Source organism: Aedes albopictus, chromosome 2, assembly GCF_035046485.1.
Source record: "Aedes albopictus strain Foshan chromosome 2, AalbF5, whole genome shotgun sequence".
NCBI classification, from domain to species: domain Eukaryota; kingdom Metazoa; phylum Arthropoda; class Insecta; order Diptera; family Culicidae; genus Aedes; species Aedes albopictus.
This window is the reverse complement of record NC_085137.1, coordinates 221107349-221127973: the sequence shown is the minus strand read 5'-3', so window position 1 is coordinate 221127973 and position 20625 is coordinate 221107349. Positions and strand designations below refer to the sequence as shown.

The window sequence follows — 20625 nt, the reverse complement described above, 5'->3', positions numbered from 1 at the left end:
ATGCAATGTACAATCGAAATCACTTGTAGCCAAAACATAGTCGTTTGTCCAAGAGTAGTTTTGGAAAAAATATGCTAGAAGAAAAATGTTTTTGATTCCGAGCAAATATGGGGGGAACAAGTCTCCCCAGGGATCAAGTCTCCTCAGTCTCCCCTAAATGTTTTGCAATTAAACAATTTCATGTGGTCATACTAAAATGCAATATGTGTATATAGACATATGTGTGTTGCATGTCTAGATTAATTATATCGCTTTTGTCATCATTACACAATTGTAAACCGAACCTTTCGTGCCAAAACAAAACAAAACGAATTATCCTCACGTGGCACAAATCTGTAACGTTTTATTAGTTTCAAGTTTCCACTCCTGCGATGTAATCAATCGCCTCCCGCACAGTTAAGCTCAATCCAATCATTTCCCACCGGGCGTTGTAGGTACCTAGGTATATTGCATCAATAACCGACAATGATTGGAGCGCCCTCCCATCAGGAAGTGGGACTCGCCCGGAGATTGATTTGCGATCTGGCACCAATGGATATTTCAATGGAAAATTTCCGGTCATTTCCCACGGACGACGACGAGAGAGACAGACAGAGAGAATGAGTGAGCGAGATTGAATGGACTTCCTCGGGCCGGTTGGGTCAAGGTGTGATGTGAAGGGGAGTGGAATCGAGAGACAAAAAAGAAGCGGGAATAGCTCCCTAAGACCAAGCCCACTCGTGGGCTTTATACTACACACGCAACAGCACGTCGTTAACGATTTTTAATTTCGTTATCCACCCATTTTCGCACCGGTCGTTCGTTTCCATGTGAGTAAAATAATGATCGGTCGCCTTTGCGCACCAGTGGTCTCCATTCTATCCGTACCATCGGTTTTTTGCACTTCTGTATATCATCGCAATATTTTGCGTATTTCTAAATCTTATCTTATTCAGTATAATAATCTGTGCTCATATTTTGAAAGAAGGGGGTTTGGATAAGACTGAAAACAGTTAGTAAAAATTGAACTGAAATAAATAATTCCCTTGGAGATTTGTACCAATTTTGGTGCATTTAAAGATATCATTTTCTCAATAATGTATGAATATATTCAATCCCGGAATTCAAGCAATCTTTTTTTAAATTATATGTTTGTTGCTTACTGTTCGACTTGTGAGTTGAATTTTTATCTAAAATAATATCCATCTCTTCGATATCCATGTTGCCTTTCTCGCAAGAAATTTATCTGAATTTGAGATTTTGAGCATCTTTTTTAATAATTTGGTTTATTGAATAATTACATCCCTTGCATTTCCAACACATTTATAACGTAGTTGTCTCCTTCACAACTTCGCGTAGGTCAAAATTCTTGAATCCTGGTCATAGTAGAAGCTGTTTTCTGACAGTCTGCGATAAGTTTGCGCAACCTTTTTTCATTAACGTGTATGTTAACATCAGCTAATTCTATACTCAGTCACAACCTTTTAGTTACAAAGCATCAATCGGAAATCTTAATATATATTGCGATCTATTGGATGCTGGTATATGAATATTTTGTTGGAAGCAGATTCTATGCGCTTGAAGTAGACTGCGTATTTGTCAAAGTACATAGGGCTCATTATGGCACTTCATACAACAATTGTTGTTTTTTAACATCCAACACCATGCTTTTTCTATAACGAGGAACCTACAGTATGACAGTCCTGCACACCGCCTATTGTAATTGATGAAACTTGGCAGCTCGACTACATTTTTTTAGATTTTTATCGGTATGATTAAAGTTTGTTTTACAAAAAAAATAACTGTAGTATTTCTATGATATCTGAATTGAGTTAGGTACAGTCTTATCTAATCTTATACATACGCAGCCAGTACGTAATCACCCTGGAAAGCAATCGTGTTACTTTTCTTGTAAATATTAATGCTTGCAGCATATCAGAGATATGACACATGCATCGAAGCGGCCAGGGCTACTGCGTTGTATTTACGCGCAAAGATGATTCTTCGAAACACTTGGAGTACAGAATATTTTCTTTCGGCAAGGTACTTCTCGAATTTACAGGGGAGGAAGGATGCGTGGATATATTGTGCCAAACGATCCAGATTACATGATGATGAATGTTTTAAATATATGAAAATGTGGGTAATAGAGCTATGAATAAATGTATAATATTGGAAAGATCTCCCCAATTGTTGGGTTGTTTTTATAGATCTAATGTCGAACCTCCTTTTCACATGGGGTCTTCGCAGATTTTTTTCTGCTTTGCCCTATTGTTTCTACAAGGGTGAAGTTACCCATTTCGCACTCTTTCTTCCTAATGTCTCGTTTATTTAATTTATATTTTTAAATTTACATTTAATAAACCACCCACTGATGACCACCATTTTCAAAAACAGCAATCAAACCAAAATTCCTTTGCCTTTTTCGAAATATACACGACCAAACGAAAGGCAAGGCACAGCTCTTTCAAAGCGGGGGATCTCAGCCCGGAAAGTGAAGAAAGAAAACCTTGTGGTCACTTATTACCGTCAAATGGTATCGTTTCGGGTTAGAATATACGCACATCTTCTCACCGGAATCTGCGACGGATGACGATAATTTTGGAACTTGTCGGAACGAACTTCGCGAGTTATTTATTTGGACATTTTTCTAAATGTGCGAAACCAAACTTTACTTGCTGCGTAGAAACCCCGGCTCAAACATGTACGTGTTAAAATAGCAAAACTCACTGAATCACTATACATTTCTTCAAATATTGATTTCGAAACGATCGGCCGAATCAAAAACTAAAGGTGCGATTATGAATTATCGTAACTATTTTTAAGAGAAAATCAATACATTTTCGTTATGCATGATCCTAAAATTGGCGAAGAAGGGAAAACTTTATTCATAACATATTTAAGCAAAGCTTGTCAATTTAAACCTATTGTCACTCTATCACAATTGTATATCAGACAATTTGTTGTGTTATTCGTGTAACGATCTATGATATTATTTGGTTGAAAATTTCAAAACAAGTAAAAATTAAAAAATTAAATATTTGATGCAAACTAAAATAAATTCCTACCTATACAAAACAAGAAAATCATTCTCTAGAAACTATATACCTGGCAACAAATCCATACTCATGTTCTTTCGTCTCCTCTTTACGCTACCTAGAGAGCTAAACGCGAGAGAGCGCACGAGCCTACGGATAGAGACCGTACTTTGCGTGTCTCTATATTCTAAGCCCTGCTACGAACCGTACGTAAACTTTTCGCTTTCGAGCCCTACTTAGCAGCGACCGGTGCGGTTCGCTTCTTTGTTCGGGGCTCTACTTAACGTTAAAACGCTTGATGGAGCCCATGAGTGGGCTTGGTCTAAGTACTTCTATATAGCCAAGAAAATGTACTTACGCTTCACCCGAAGAAACTGCTGATTGCTGACGGTTTCCCCTTCGCCGTTGATTGCGCTGCAAGCGTAATATCCGGCCGACTGTTTCACCACCTTCTGCAGCACCAGGCTCTGATTGGTTTGGATAACCCGGGCGGACGCGTTGTGCAGCAGCAGAGTGTCCTGTCGACGGTTGAGGTCCATCATAATAAGGTCCATAAATAGAGCGCGCGCGTTGTTAAGTTACGGATGGATGGCGTGTGCAGCAGCAGGATGGGAAAGAAAAATGGTTAATGGACTTTGGTTGGGTTGGGACATGACTTTCATTCCTAGCGGAATTGTCATAATCAGTGGAGATTTTACGTTTTTCCTTTTTAGTTGTTTTTGAGTGACCAAGTGAAACCTTAAGGACAGACTTGTTAGAATCCCAAAATGGCCGCCACAATGGCCGACTTTGGTACCTACTCACGATTTCGAGGGCACAAATCTCTTCGTAAACAAAACCAGCGCACCTGATCTTCTTATTTTAAGCTTATTACGAGTAAGCAAGAACAGAATAATGAAATGCACTGTTGTGTGAAGCTTGCTTCTAGAGATTTGTGCGTTTGAAGTTCTGATGCACTGTTCAAGCGGGATTTCAAGACGTTTGCCCTTAAAACTGGATGATTAAATATTGAAATCAAATTCTGAAGTTCTATGCAGTGCTTCACCATCTATATGTTTCTTTCATTAGCAGCTCATTATATGTATTCTAAATGTATCAACATCGTATAAATGCTTATAAAACCAACACTTACTCCGGATCAAAAGTTTGGAGCTACCCCCTCAATGAAAATTTTCTTGATTCCCTTTGGCATTGAGTATCTTCGTGCCTATTACACGATATGCCTAAGCTAAAAAGCAGGCTCTACCGGTTGCTCCAGTATGGCCTCCAAAGCAGCCGTTTTTTAAAAAAAGTAACTTTAAATTTAATTTAAAAATTTTTATAGTATGCGCTATTCCTCGTTGCCCCCAGCTACTCAGCGACATTCATTTTTCGACAATCACGTTGATATTTATATGAAAACGACTACTTAGTAACGGCTACTTAAGTAACCGGTAGAATACAAGTAGCCGGTAAATCCACAATGCAACGTAGGCAGGACTATTCCACACAATCAAACAGTCCAACACACGTAGACGAACCAACAATAACAACAATGCAACCAATTCCACACCTCCCGATTGAAACCAGAGAACGTGATCCATAATCACAAAATTCACCAACCATTTCGAAACGATCGTTATTGTGAATTTCAATCAAAACCACCACAAAACCACCACAAAACCGCCACAATGGTCGACTTTGACACCTACTCACGATTTCGAGGGTACAAGGGAAAAAGTGAAAGATAACGCGTGTTGCGATGGGAATCGCGATCGGGTGGCATTGTTCGAAGGAAAAAGTGAAAAAGGGAAAAATGATGCGTGTTTGGAGCAGTTGCGATGGGGATCTCGATCAGGTTGCATTGTTCGGCGGAAAAACGAAAAGTTACGCGTGTTTGTGGCACTTGCGATGGATGCATTGTTCGAAGAAAAAAGTGAAAAGTGGTAGCAAACAGTATTGCAGAAAATTGAAGGAGTTAAGGAGTGGTTGCATTCATCCGACGACATGGAACTGTGTGAGATCATTCCGAGTTTTTTTTTTCTTTATATACTAGAAGAAGTTGCGGTAATTTCACCAATGCGTTTTCATGAGGATTCCTGGAGTCTGTAATATCTGCAAATTAGTCTTGTAGTTTGGAAATGTGTAGCTAGTCCCAAGCATCATTCATTGGATCTCTGTGCAACTTCGATTGTTCTGGTCAATCACGGAGTAGCAACTACGATGTCTACGGTTATCTTTGCTTTGATTTTGCTTTGCTTACTGCGCTAACTGGAGCAACAGCACGGTGGACCTTGTGTTTCTCCGAGACAACCAGCTGCCCTTCTTTAATCTCATACTTGAGGTTGAATAAGGGCGGGATTATGAAGATGTAAATAGTAACATCTTAAGTTTAAATTTTCACCTACATATCGTCCCCTTAATGCTAAAACTAGGTAACTAGTTTTGCGAAATCGCAAGAAATTTGTTTATATCTGAACGTACACCACAATAAACACAAGTTTGTCAATTGAAAACTCGAAAACACATATTAATTCAACTTATAAGACCAACAAAGAGTGTGTTTTATACGAGGATAAGTTTTACCAGCCATTTTTATCGGCATTTTCCAAAACGAGTTACCTAGTTCTAGCATTAAGGGGGCGATATATGGTTGTGCATTATGCAATTTAAACAATGTATTCTGTGCATCATCGCCTTTGGCGCATTCAAATCGATTCCGATCTGGCTTCATTGTTGATATTCTTGTTTGTGCTGTGGTTGTCAAGAGTTTAATCTTGCCTAGTTTGGGTAGTGGAAACGGTTAGGATAGCTCAGATCAATCTTCAGCACAAAAGAACAGTAACGATCAATCTTCGCAGACTTATGCAAAATGGCACAGCCCAAGTGGCGTTAGTCCAAGAACCTTACTTTCGTAAGGGGAATTTCTATCTAGTAGGGTAAATCGCTAATTGTTGAACACCACCCAAATGTTGAACAGTTTCTGAAAATTTTATTATAAATCTAACTTAAGTAATTTTCGCTCAACGTAAACGTATGATGTAGATGCGTATACATGTGTGTCACGATATTGCTCCAATGAAGTTACAAATTTATACGTATTTTACGTCAAAAACATTGATTGAAAATTTTGTACCGCTGATGACACGAAAACTGCACAATTCTTAAGATTAATATTAAGGAATTGCTCTTACGAAATAAGCTTTCCTGGCAAATTGACCACGAATATCAAAGTCACACCATAGTTACAAGAACTGGAAGGATGTCCTTAACTGTTTAAAGTTGTTTAAAATCACATTTTCATTGTAATTTCATTTGAAAAAAATATTTTTCTTATCACACTATCATTATGCATCTAGGATCCAATTGTTGAATAGTCAGACTTTTCAGTAATTTTTCGCATCTAGTCATGTTTCAAACGATGTCAGTCCACTAGAGCTCTTTTCGAATAAGAAGAAGCGAATCCCTATCATTTGAATAATACTGGCCACAAAACACGCAAAACCCAGAAAAAATTCCGCCAGAGTGAAAAATTACCGGATGTCTGGTCAAAGTTGGGTCAAATTTTATCTAATGTTGGACCACTGTTGGACCCACATCAGATAACTGTAGGGTCTATGTTGGGTTTGGTAGTCAAAATAAAAACAGGTCAATGATAGGTTGATGTCGGGTTATACGTCATCAATTACGAACAAAGCTTGAACCGTTCAACAATTAGCGAGAACCGTCCAACATTAGGATGAGCTAGCTTAAGGAAGCGTTCAATATTTGGGTAACAGACCTCTCCTACAAATGTTCTATTTTCTCTTAGAAAATGGAATTTTAGGGAATTTAAATTCAATGGGAAGTATAAGGAATGAGTGGATCTAGACGTTCACTGGATATTTTTCAACTTAAGTGGAATTATGCACGGAAAAATAAACGAAAACAAAAATGCCAGTACTAACCGTTCAACAATTGGCGAATTACCCTAAACCTTGTGAATCCGGTGGTTGCTACTTTCAGTAAAAATGAAATGGCAAACTCGCGTGTCATGCCTCGAGCCTGTGTGCTTGTCAACAACGCAATAGTTGCTAACATAGGCGCCAACTTAGGGGGGGGGGGGGCAAGCATAGGTTTGCCCCCCCAATAATTGATGATTTTTTAAATTTTCCATACAAAAAAAAATCAGAAAAAACAGGCTTTGCCCCCCCAATAATTTGACCAAGTTGGCGCGTCTGGTTGCTACACTTATCTCTGAACTAACCACCAGAGATGTATGTGCTATCACAATCGATGTATCTGTTGGAAACCTCAACGGGAAATACGTCTATTGTTCGGTTTATTTACCGCATGATGAACCATCCCCTACGGATGCTTTCAAGCAAGTCATTGCATACTGCACTTCAAAAGGCCTTCCGCTAATTGTTGGCAGTGGTGCTTATGCTCACCATATAATCTGGGGCAGCTCAGACATCAATTTAAGAGGCTCCGGTTTGATGGAATACTTAAGCAGTACAGATCTTGGATTAGCTAACATAGGCAACCGCCTAACCTTCATGGTATCTGTTAGGGGCTGTTCATAAACCACGTAGACCAAATTTTGGCCATCTCAGACCCCCCTCTCCCCTCGTACACTTTCATCCATACAAAAATTTTATTTGTGTCAAAAATCGAAAAAAATCCCTTACGCAATAAATGGACAACCCCTTGGGTGTGTTTAGAGATAGCGCAATTCTTTCTTCGGCGAAGTGTCATGGCTTCAAAAGATCTACCATTTGGAACTTAGCTGGTGTCTTCGGCAAAGTTAATCAGTATGACAGAGACTTACATAAAACGAGATACTTATTTAATAATTCTGCCACTAGGCAGCGCTGCGCTAGTGAACTTGCAAATTTTAGAAATCTCATAGCTCAGAATCCTGATAACTTGGAAAGATGGTGTCTTCGGCAAAGTTGATCAGTATTAAGGAGACTTACATAAATCGAGATACTTATTTCGAAATTCTGCCAGTAGGTGGCGCTAGTGAACATGCAAATTCTAGAAATCGCATAGCTCAAAATCCTGATAACTTAGAAAGATGGTGTCTTCGGTAAAGTTGACCAGTATGGCAAATTCTTACATAAAATGAGACACTTGTCTTGAAATTCAGCCACTAGGCGGCGCTAGTGAACTTGAAAATTTTATAAATCTCATTGCTCAAAGTCCTGATAACTTAAAAAGATGGTGTCTTCTGCAAAGTTGATCAGTATGACAGAGATTCACTGAAAATGGAACACTAGTACTTATTAGAAAGTCAAGAAAATGTCTCGGCGTTATCGGGAATCAAACTTGCCATCTGCGGATTGGCAATCTTAAATCTCATCCACTAGACAGTCAGGAGATTTTATCCAAAATGAGTTAGTTTTGACGACTTTCAATGATCTGCTGAGTAATTCCATAGGAATCCGATCAGAAAACACAAGTGACAGCATGTTTAGTACTACCTTTAAAGAAAAGAGGAAATTGCTATGCTCATGTTATGGTATATATGGCATCACTCAGAACCTCCAATAATCTCTACTCTGACCGAAAGAAGTTCCTCTTGTTATTTTTACTGAGATTTGTGCAAAAGTTTCTTCTGAAGTAGTATTTGTAAATTTCATATGATGATTCGAATAAGTTATTGGATTTTTTTCAGAGTTGCGTGGGGACTATTCCAGGACATCCTTCTGGAGTAACTCCAAAAATGTTTCTGGGATTACTTCTCGTAAGATTTCGCTTGGATAGTGTCTGGTTGGTCTTAGTACTCGTTGAGTATTTTGTGGGGAATCTACAGGGGGTTTCCTGTATGTATTCTTTTTGAACTGTTTGCTAATAATATGTGCCTTCAGAATTACTTTTCAAGAAGGACAATGTTTCTGGAATTACCTATTTTATGGATGTTTATGTCATACTGATCAACTTTGTCGAAGACACCATTTTTCCAAGTTATCAGGATTCTATACTACGAAATTTTTTGAATTGCAACGTGAATAAAAGTTTATTTGCACACATGCTAGTATACATAATGGGTCAATTATTAAAACAGTTTACATTACGTAAAACAAAGACTTAACAGATGAAAAAAAATATGCAAAACTGTTACTGCTCAACAGCACAGGTGTGCTGGTTCGTCACGAAAGGGATATGAGGTCTTTATAATTTACATGATCACTAGCGCCGCCCAGTGGAGGAATTCAGAACTTCATTACTCATCATCTGTAAGTAATTGGCGTACCCAACAACTTTTCTAAAGACACCATCCTTCCAAATTATCAGGCTCTTGAGCTGTCGCATATCGTAATGTGGTAATATGGTCCCTGTTGTGCAATTTAGCATCAAACTGTTGATGGCGCCTCTAGCGGCCAAGTTTTCAATTAATTACATGAACCAAAGTTCTAAATGGTAGATCTTTTGAAGCCCTGACACTTCGCCGAAGAAAGTATTGCGCTATCTCTTAACACACCCAAGATAATTGACCACATCCCCAAAAAGCAGAAAACCCATAAGCTCTTAGTGTCATGTATCGCTCACCCCTGTCTAATAAGTTCGATTATTAGGAATTCGTTTAGTAAGAGACTCGACTGTACTTGGTTCGTCACGGTTGAATTCCTACTTATTTGGTTCGTCACTGGATAGTCCGTGACCCAGCCAACAACTTTGTCGAAGACACCACCTACTTAAATTATCATGTTATTGAGATACACACATATGCATACGTTTATACTTTTGCATGCAGTTTGTATGTACCCTAGCTCTTGACCATGCTAACAACTTTGCCAAAGATAGTTTTCATAATGTGATTTCGCAAGAATATTTACAATCCAATGCTGGGCGGTAATGCTGCAGCATGGAACCCGACAGAATGTGGAACGATACAGACAGAAGCGGAAGCAGCAGACCCGTCTCTTCCGGGAGAAAAAGCGCCGCCTGGAAGAAGCGGAGTGCGAGGAAATGGAACTGCTGTGCCGTTCACAGGAAACACGCAAGTTCTACCAGAAGCTCAACGCATCCCGCAAAGGCTACGTGCCGCAAGTTGAAATCTGCAGGGATAAGGACGGGAGCATCCTGGCGGACAAACGTGAGGTGATCGAAAGGTGGAAGCAGCACTTCGACGAACACCTGAATGGCGAAGAGAATGTAGGCACGGAGGACCAAGGCAGCGGAGGAAATGATTATGTTGGTGCAGCAGAGGACGGGAACGAACCAACTCCCACGCTGAGGGAAGTTAAGGATGCCATCCACCAGCTCAAAAACAACAAAGCGGCTGGTAAGGACGGTATCGCAGCAGAACTCATCAAGATGGGCCCGGAAAAGTTGGCCACCTGTCTGCACCAGTTAGTAGTCAAGATCTGGGAAACCGAACAGCTACCGGAGGAGTGGAAGGAAGGGATAATCTGTCCCATCCACAAGAAAGGCGACATGTGTGAGAACTTTCGAGCGATCACTATTTTGAATGCCGCCTACAAAGTGCTATCCCAGATCATCTTCCGTCGTCTTTCACCTAAAGTAAATGAGTTCGTGGGAAGTTACCAAGCCGGTTTCATCGACGGCCGGTCGACAACGGACCAGATCTTCACCGTACGGAAAATCCTCCAGAAATGCCGTGAACACCAGGTCCCAACGCATCACCTGTTCATCGACTTCAAAGCGGCATACGACAGTATCGACCGCAGAGAGCTATGGAAAATTATGGACGAGAACAGCTTTCCCGGGAAGCTTACAAGACTGATAAGAGCAACGATGGACGGTGTGCAGAACAGCGTAAGGATTTCGGGTGAACTATCCAGTTCATTTGAATCTCGACGGGGACTACGACAAGGTGATGGACTTTCATGCCTACTATTCAACATCGCCCTGGAAGGTGTTATGCGACGAGCCGGGCTCAACAGCCGGGGTACGATCTTGACGAAATCCAGCCAATTTGTCTGTTTTGCGGATGACATGGATATTATTGCTAGAACATTTGGAACGGTGGCAGAACAGTACACCCGCCTGAAACGTGAAGCAGCAAAGGTCGGACTGGTGGTGAATATGCATATGCGGCTAAGACAAAGTACATGCTGGTAGGTGGGACTGAGCGAGACAGGACAAGCCTTGGCAGCAATGTTACGATAGACGGGGATACTTTTGAGGTGGTAGAAGAATTCGTCTACCTCGGTTCCTTGCTAACGGCTGACAATAACGTGAGCCGTGAAATACGTAGGCGCATCATCAGTGGAAGTCGGGCCTACTATGGGCTCCAGAAGAAACTGCGGTCAAAAAAGATTCACCCCCCAAATGTTCCATGTACAAGACGTTAATAAGACCGGTGGTTCTCTACGGACACGAGACATGGACGATGCTCGAGGAGGACCTGCAATCACTCGGAGTTTTCGAGCGACGGGTGCTAAGGACGATCTTCGGCGGCGTGCAGGAAAACGGTGTGTGGCGGAGAAGGATGATCCACGAGCTCGCTGCACTTTACGGCGAACCCAGCATCCAGAAGGTGGCCAAAGCCGGAAAGATACGGTGGGCAGGGCATGTTGCAAGAATGCCGGACAACAACCCTGCGAAGTTGGTGTTTGCTAACCATCCGGTTGGCACAAGAAGGCGTGGAGCGCAGAGAGCACGATGGGCGGACCAGGTGGAGCGTGATCTGGCGAGTGTTGGGCGTGACCGACGTTGGAGAGCTGCAGCTGCAAATCGAGTATTATGGCGGCAAATTGTTGATTCAGTATTATCATGAATTTGATGTTAACTAAATAAATGAATTTACAATCCAAACTAACCCATTTTTATAAGGTATTTGCGTCTCCATCCAGCGGCGGGTGGTGATGTCGGATGAAGTTATTCTACAGGAATAGGAACTCTGGAATCCAGGGATGTTATAGTACCTTGAACTGTCTTCCTTAATCCACGTTTCGCCAACAACATGTACATCTACAGCAATGGGAAGATTTTGCAGAAAAATGCCAAGGGAATCTAACTTCTCAATCTGATTCATTCTTCGGTTATTAATCTGCATCAAAAGAAGGCCGGAAGAGTTGTTTCAGAAAGAAACTAGGCGATGGTTGTTTGCAACTTGCAACTTCGGACAATCTTGAATTTTATTCCAAGCGCGAACCAATCTCGAGCAGTGTAATTGATACATTTCGTTCTCCGAAGCACACGTTTACTTCAAATTATGATGATTTTTATTGTTTTAACCATGTTGCAGGCAAGCGTTTCAATAACATGTAACTCAATACACTCTGGGTGTTCTCGGTCCACCTTTCAAATGGTCACCCATCAGTAATATGAAATCGGTTCAAAACACAACTTACATCATGGAACCACAGCAGTTTCTTCCATGAAGGATTTGATTTCACGTGGCACTCGAAATAAACATCGTCCCCTTCCTTGATGTCGTCGGCAACCAATGTAGATCCCAGCTGAATCGAAACGAGTGGAGCATCTAGCGAGAATAGTACAATTTCGGTTCGTTTTAATTAGAAGATCTGCTGCTGATGATTGTCACTTCCTCGGAATACTTACAGACAACATTCATTTTCCAGGTAGTTTGCAGGAACCACCCTTTGACGGCGGGGTTTTCCGCTCTGCATGTCATATTTTTGCCATCGTCATCGATTTTCGGCGAAAATACGAGCGTGGAGACGGTGTTGTTGTGGTTCTGGGTGTCGTCCTTGGTGTGCGTCATTTCCCGCCGCCCCTTGTACCAGGTGATGATGGCGTGGGGCCGGGAGCCCCAGCTTCGGCAAGACACTTCGTAGCGATTCTCTGCCACCAGCGCTTGCGGTGGATCAATTATTTTCACCGACAGTGGTTTTACTGAAAGCAAACAAGAGTGGCCAACAGCCATATAGTTTGGGACGAATCGAAATCGTGAAATAATTAATCATCGGAAGGGTTATACTAACAGTGTAAGTCCAGCACGTAACTGGTTTCCTTCGCTTCGACGAGCTTGGTGTTCATGGTCTGGCAGGTAAATATCGAATTTAGATCGCTGCGCTGGATTGTCGGCCACAACAGCCGATTTTCGATTATATCGCCAGAATTCTGTTCGTACTGGTCGTCCACAATTACACCGTTGATCAACCACCGCACTTCGGGTTGGGGTCGACCTGTGGGAGGCAAAAATTACATTACTAAGCACGGTAATAATGAATGGTGGTTTTAAAACATTTAGTCAGCTGAAATTAATTGTAACGATGATGCACGTGTTTGTTGCATTCTGTTAAACATTCAATTTTGAACATTAGTATTGTATGAAGCGCAAAATGCTATGGATTTGGGTTTACGAGAACCGCGAAATTCGTCGACATCGCAGTCATCAAACGCAATCAAACAATTTATTACTGCCCTACATCTGACGTTTCGCTGTTTATTCCACCTACTACAGGAAACTCTATAATTAAAATGAGACATCATCGTTTATGATTCGTCAAACTTTTCAGAAATATGTTGAATTCAGACAACAATTATTTAGCTATTAAACAGCTGGAATTCGATTACCAATTGCTATCAACTTTTTGTTCAACATACAATGGGCTCGCTACCTGATGCATACAGTAGTGTTCCGATTATATCACGCCCTCCGTGCGTCAGTCCTTCATTTTTCATTAATTTGCTGCTACATTTGAGAGTAAATGTTTACCCTCTTCATCAAGATGAATGTTGAAAGTACGTTTTGCAATGTTTAAAAGATTGAAAATGCGTATAGATTTTGTAGAATATTTAAAAGCATTTTTGAAAATGGGCGTGATAAAATCGGAACAATACTGTATTGCCCTATTTGTTTGGATGACATTGTCCGCTAATAATTGACATGTTTGCCAACATTAAGTGGAAACACAATCCATAATCATCAATTGATAGAGCGTTTGTCTCCATTGACTCATAAACTAAATGATGTTCTAAATGTCAACGACCAATTGTGTCGATTATGTTCAAATGAACTGATTACTTGTTCAACATTGTTTAGAAGGCATCCTGTATCGAAATGATTCCACTTGATGAACCCCATCTAACTTACCTCCCGAAACGCGACATGTGATAACGACGTCATCGCCTTCCTCCTTGGGTCCGAGCTTGGTTCCATTCATCAGCCGTCCCCAGCGATCCAGAACCACTGGTTGCTCCGGTAGCACTGTAAATAATTTATAGCAAAGTTAAACATTCAACACTGCTGCGTTCTTCCTTCTTTCCTGGATGCATTCAAAATATTTGCTTCGCACTCCATTCAAGCATACAGCTGGCCAACCACTCGGAAGCTCGACCCAAAGCCTAGACCCCGAAAGAAAACTATGTTTTACGATTCAACATCCGATTAACACTTTCACAGGAAAGCTGAGCTTTTGTCCGGTACGCCACCGACCGAAAGAAAATCTGCCATACAAAAAAGTTCAGATTTTTCCCCTCACATGCCGTAAATCGTCATCGCAAACTTCGTCCTACCGTCGTCGTCGTCTATTCAAGTCGTCAATGCAGAATGAGTAAACACTTGCCTTCGTCCTTGTGTTGGCTTTAAAGTAGACATTTAACAAATAGCTACTTGCAGTGTTTCCTAAGCATTTTGGGGAACTTTTGGCTTTTGCAGTACGGAGTGAGCAAAGTACCGTGACATGGAGTAACTTTATTTATATTTAAGGAGCTGAAAAACAACAAGGCTGCTGGGACTGATGAGATTTCTTAAGCGCGATTATAAGCAGCTACATAAACACATTCATCAAATTCTAATAAAGATATGATAGAGTGAAGAATTTCTCACCAGCTTGGATCGCCTCAGCGTCCCATGATTTACAAGAAAGGGCCTAGACTGGAGCGTGCAAATTACATTCTGTTCAACAGACTGAGATCTCTTGAGGAGTCTTCGACGGTTAACACCAAGCTGGTTTTTGTGAGTACCGAGCAACGACCGGATATAATGTTCAACCTGCCGCTGATCATTGTAAAATTTCAGGAGTATGTATTACTTGCAGACTTCCCGACCAGAAGCGTATAACAAGATCATAACAAAATTATGACAAGGTAGTTGCCGAGCAGCTGAATGAACTGATCGACTACACAAGCGGGCGGAATACCATCAGCAAGGCCCTGAAACAGGGCCAGCTGAAGCTCCGTAAATCGTCGGCTCATGCCAAGAATGAGTATTACTTCCTGGTCGAAAAGAGCAGTGCGGCTGATGCGAGCAGGGAGGGGCGGTCCACCCAATCGGACCGCATCCTATTTGCTGGAAATGTGACAATGCAGCATGAAACCATGCAGCTCGCCAGAGCCTTAGTGGAGGGGTCAAACCGCCCTACGGCTCAAGCTACATGGTCAAAACCTACCGAGGAGACGCGGCCTAAGAAGCGTCCGGCAGAGACGGGCGTAAAGCCAAAAAGGAAAAAAGGGACGACCAAGCCCTTAGAGGCCAACCCTAAGAGGAACGGTGGTCAACCGGACCGAGGGAAGGAGAACCCTTGCATTACGGTTGGAAAGACGAAGATAGTGAGAAAAGTGAAGTCAACCCGCAAACGCGAACGGAACGACGCGCTGGTCATTAAAACTGAGACAGACATATACTCCGAGGCGCTGAGGACCATGCGAGGCAAAAATCGTCTCTCACTACTGGGCGAGGATGTAAAAAGCGCAGGGAGGAGGACTGGAGAGATGATGCTAGTGTTGAAGATAGAGGCGGCCAAGAAAGGCATCTCCTATGAAGCATGGCGAAGGTGACTCTCCAGTGTAAAAACCAGGACACGCAAGAGCTCGCAGCCGCACATAAATAGCAGTGCGAGGTAGATGCACCAAGTGGATCGATCCGCCTGCGAAAGGGCCCGGCAGGCACACAGACCGCCACAATCAAGCTCACTGCAGCGTTTAATAGCGTCAGCTGGTCTGCTATTGCCGATGCGCTCTTGCGTCTGGGGATACCGGAGTACTTGTACAAGATTCTCGAAAGCTGCTTCCAGAATCGCGTATTAGTTAACGACACGGAGGTGGGTCGGAAGTGCTTTCACATAACCTCAGGAGTCCCGCAAGGTTCCATCCTGGGTCCGGTGCTATGGAATGTCATGTACGACGAGGTGTTGAGGTTGGAGTACCCAGTGGGAGTAGAGATTGTCGGATTTGCCGACGACATTACGCTCGAAGTCTACGGTGAAACGATCGAGGAGGTGAAGTTCGACCACTCAATCAAGGTTGTGGAGGCGTGGATGCGGTCCAGGAAACTGGAGCTGGCTCACCACAAGACAGAGGTGACGGTTGTTAACAACATGCAGTCGGCGCAGCAGACGGAGATCAGTGTAGGAGAATGCACTATCCTGTCGAAGCGCTCTGTCAAGCACTTGGGCGTGATGATCGACGATAAGCTTACCTTCGGTAGCCACGTCGATTATGCCTGTAAAAGAGCCTCCACAGCTATTGCGGCACTGTCCCGGATGATGTCCAATAGCTTTGCGGTGTACGCCAGTAAGCGCAAGCTTCTGGCTAGTGTTGCTATGTCCATACTTAGGTATGGCGGCCCGGCGTGGGGCACCGCGCTAAGTACTGAATGCTACCGACGGAAGCTGGAAAGTACTTACAGGCTTGTGTGTCTGAAGGTTGCGAGCGCGTACCGTCCGTGTCACACGGCGCTCTCTGCGTCATTACTGGTATGGTGCCTATCATCATTCTTATCAGCAGGCCCGGATTAAGGATTGTGGGGGCCCGGGGCCCGAGCGGATGTGGAGGCCCTTCTGAGAGATGACCAAAAATGTTTTTCCTTATTTTCGAACAGTATTTGAGCAATATGAAAAATAAAGCTAATGTTAGCATGCAAAAAAGGTTTTTGTGGGGGCCCCCAAAATGTGGGGGCCTGGGGCCCGGCCTCCCCCTTAAATCCTGCCCTGCTTATCAGTGAGGACATGGAGTGCTTCGAAATGCGCGGCACAAGATGCATACGCAGGACTGCCAGGATGGCCTCCATGGTCAAATGGTAGCGCGCGCGGGACAGTTCCACCAAAGGAAGGTGGACCCATAGGTTGATACCGAGGGTAGATAGTTGGATTAATAGGCGCCATGGGGAAGTCACATTCCACCTGACACAGGTCCTTATAGGTCATGGTTGCTTCCGACAGTATCTATACCGTTTTGGGCATGCGGATTCTCCCGAATGCTCAGAGTGCAATGGTTTAGAGGAAACGGCGCAACACGTTTTGTTCGTGTGCCCGCGTTTTCGCACAATGCGTGACCGCATGCTTGCCACCTGCGGGGAGGACACAACTCCGGATAATTTGGTCCAGAGGATTTGTAGGGATGAGGTTAGCTGGAACGCCATTTTAACGGCTGTCACCCATATCGTCTGGGAGCTACAGAGGAGGTGGCGCGTGGACTCGGAGAATGGCTAGTCCAGATGCAGTACAAGAGGTGGTCCAGGGGTTCGAAGTCGGCTTCGTAGGTCATACCGGTGCCCTGCGGTCGAGATCGACCCTTACAGCGATTAAGTGGCCGCGGAGAGGAAGTCCCGGTAGCGGTGCTGTCGTGGCGTCGGTCTACTGGGTTGGATCCGAGCCAGCGGTTGGAAAGGGGTCCCCGGCAAGGGTCGGGGTAGGTGAGACCCTGCTGTCTGCAACCTACGGATGCATCTGATAGGGCCTGAAGGGTAGTGATACCCTTCCTTTGCGGGCAGGTCAGATCTGGTTGCATGTGGGCATCAGTTCTTGATGTCCGCTCAGCAGTAGGGCGCGGGAAGGGTTGACCCTGCCCGCCTTCCGAGGACAAAGGGAGTGGTGAGGACCACTCGGGAAACTGGCTAAGCGCCAGCATGTTACCGTGATGGACTCTCCAAAGCGAGTCATCGATGTTCGTTGCTGCAGGCTACGCAGCTAACCTTGAGGGTGCAATGTGCACTAGCCCCTCTCTGAAGCAATACCTTCTTGGTGGTTCCGGAGAGACGTAGGGTTTGGCGACCATAGGAATGTGTTTAGTGGGTCGAGGAGAGAGTAGTCCTGGCTTCTACTATTGTAGTAGAAGACGGCCTCAGCCGCACACTATCCTAACCTTCCTGTTAGGGTGTCTGTTTGCAGATGGTTTAGAAGAAAAAAAAAAAGACATCGCCACTCCACATACAATTTAAATGCTTGAGCAGGACAAGCTTGTTAGGATCCTCCAAATTTTTAAGCATAGGGTATCCCACAACATCCGGTCCCGCTGATTTTACACAGCTGCGGCTTAGGGCGTATTGCAGCTCGCCGAAGGAGAAAGGTTTATTGATGTCTAGCTGCGTGTTATCTACAGGGACGCGGAAATTCACTACGTCGGTTGATACAGCACCAGTCCGGCGCACAAAGTCCGGGTCGTAATTGTCGAACGCTGATAACTCAGCAAAATTTTTACCGAGGCCGTTTGAAATCATGGCTGGGTCCGTGATGTTGGACCCATTCAAGCATACGGTGATAGGTGCTGCAGTGCGTTTTCCGCTGAGGGCGTTATCTTTTGACCACAGGTCCGCCGTAGACTGGCTGGCGTCGATACTTTCGAGGAACTTTTCCCATGATGCTCTTTTAGCATCCCTGATAGCTTGCCGGCACTCGTTGCGTTGGGCACGGTAATGGTTTAGCATCTCTTCATGGTTTGGATGATCGGGCGCCATTCGTTTGACAGTACGGAGCGCTTCTTCGGGTTTTTTATATATTTTTTAGTTTCTGGTGACCACCATCGTAGGGCATTGCGGCCTGGCTTATTCCCGGATTATGGGATAGACGGGATCACTGCTTGAGTGAGAACGGCGGTGAACTCAGCTATGTCTTTCGGGCTAGAGGCTTGAACCAGAGTTTGGAAATCTCTGTTGTATCTCGCCCAATCCGCTAGGTCGTAGAGCCAACGGGGGCGCCTTGTTGTCGTGGGAGATTCGGCTGCTACCGAGATTTGTAGCGGATGGTGATTGCTACCGTGAAGATCTGAACTCCTGTTCCAGAAAAGCTTTTGGACTTCAGACCGACTGACAACATCGCCCTACTATCTGACTCATACTGCATTCCTCCCGATAAGTGGATAAGGCCAAACAAGCGGCGATCTGTGCGGCCGGTCGTTTTCCGGTCCAGGAAATAATTTCTACGTCGCACGAGTGCTGCGCAATAGCAAAGATCAACTGCAATTGTTATGCCAACCCAGTTCTCGTCTATGCTGGATTCGCTATCAAGCGCACTTGTGCAATTGAGTCCCGTGGTCATCGGTGGGGACTTCAACGCCTGGGCGATTGGGTGGGGTAGATGCTCGACTAACGTGACAGGCTGATCTCTACTCAAAGCTTTGGATGGACTGAACGTTGATGTCGCGAACGAAGGCGACACAGAAACCTACAGAAGGAACGGTAGGTATCATTGATGCAACCTTCTGAGGCCCGGGTCTAAACCCTAGCTTGGACTGGAGGGTAGACGATGGATACACGCACAGTGACAATCTGGCGATTCGATACAGGGTGGAAAACGAGGGAGGCGGTCACAGCCGAAGGCCATCGACCGTCATCAGGGATGGCTGACCTCGCGCTCCGATAAGCCGGCATTTGTGGAGCGATTGTTTATGAAGGGTAACACCGACGATCTATCCAGCGATGATCTAGTCGGAACCCGTAGCCGTGCATGTGGCACCGTTATGCCAAGGCAAATTCTACCCAGAAATAGACGCAAATAGGTATACTGGTGGTGTGCAGAAATCGCAGAACTCCGCGCATTCTACCTAAGAGCTGGAAAGAGGATGCAAAGAGCTCACACCAATGCGGGTAGAATGGAGCAAAGTGAGGCCTACAGGGCGGATTATCTGGCACTGAACAGAGAGATTAAGGCGCTTAAGCAGGCGATCTTTGAAAATCTCTGCCAGGCACCCAACACGACCCCTTGTCATGAACAAAACCAAGGGCGCGTCAGTGCCCCCCCAACGCTCCCCGAGATGCTGCCGAAAATCGTGGAAACGTTGTTCCCGTGCCGCGATATAAGATCGTGGGCCCACGTTCCCTGTGGCCAAACCGGCCAAAGTGAGGTCGCCCCGGTGACGAACGACGAGCTCATCACAATAGTGAAGTCGCTTAAGTTGAACAAGGCTCCGGGATCGGCGGTATCCTGACAGTAGCCATCAAGACGGCCATCGCAGCATGTCGTTGTTCAGCATTGTTACCGTCCCAAATGGTAATATTTTACGTGGCCAATGACTAGGGAAAGAGGAAACTGAATTTCCCTACATCAACGTCACTTTTAAATGCACTGAGCGGTAGCACCAGCAGAGTAATACGTGGGTGGTGCTAACAAACTTCGTCAGCCATGAAGTTGACAGTCATTCGGCGGGCAGCGGGGTGGGGGGGGGGGGGTGGGTGGTTTGGAAAGTCCCAAAAAAATGACCACGTGGTTTATGGACAGCCCGCCGATCGAATATGTCCAAGCTAACCAGAAAGGACAGTCCGACTTTTGCTGAGATACCAACAGAGTCGATAGCCCCCGGAACACCGCCGGGGATGGACATAACGGAGTCAGCCATGCTAGGTTCGCGAGCCAGAACCCCATCAGCCGACGCGACGTCCGGACCCAACATTACCGGCGGGACCCCAGAAAGCTTCAGGAAAACGTGAGTACCTTTTCCACAATCCTCGGTCATCCGAAAACTCTCCTTTGTTTCAACGCCCTGGGATTCGGTA

The 20625-nt window shown here is 44.3% G+C and overlaps 1 protein-coding gene across 1 annotated transcript in view; it reads right to left on the bottom strand.

The window, feature by feature from the left end:
* The window catches only part of LOC134287929 (titin), a 413960-nt gene that overhangs the window by 110469 nt on the left and 282866 nt on the right, over positions 1-20625 (bottom strand). Inside the window, exons 6-10 of the mRNA XM_062851184.1 lie at positions 14011-14124; positions 12896-13099; positions 12513-12806; positions 12302-12432; positions 3376-3535 (exon numbers count right to left, since the gene is read on the bottom strand). Coding sequence (XP_062707168.1) covers positions 3376-3535; positions 12302-12432; positions 12513-12806; positions 12896-13099; positions 14011-14124 — 903 coding nt within the window. The remainder of the gene's footprint in view (positions 1-3375; positions 3536-12301; positions 12433-12512; positions 12807-12895; positions 13100-14010; positions 14125-20625) is intronic.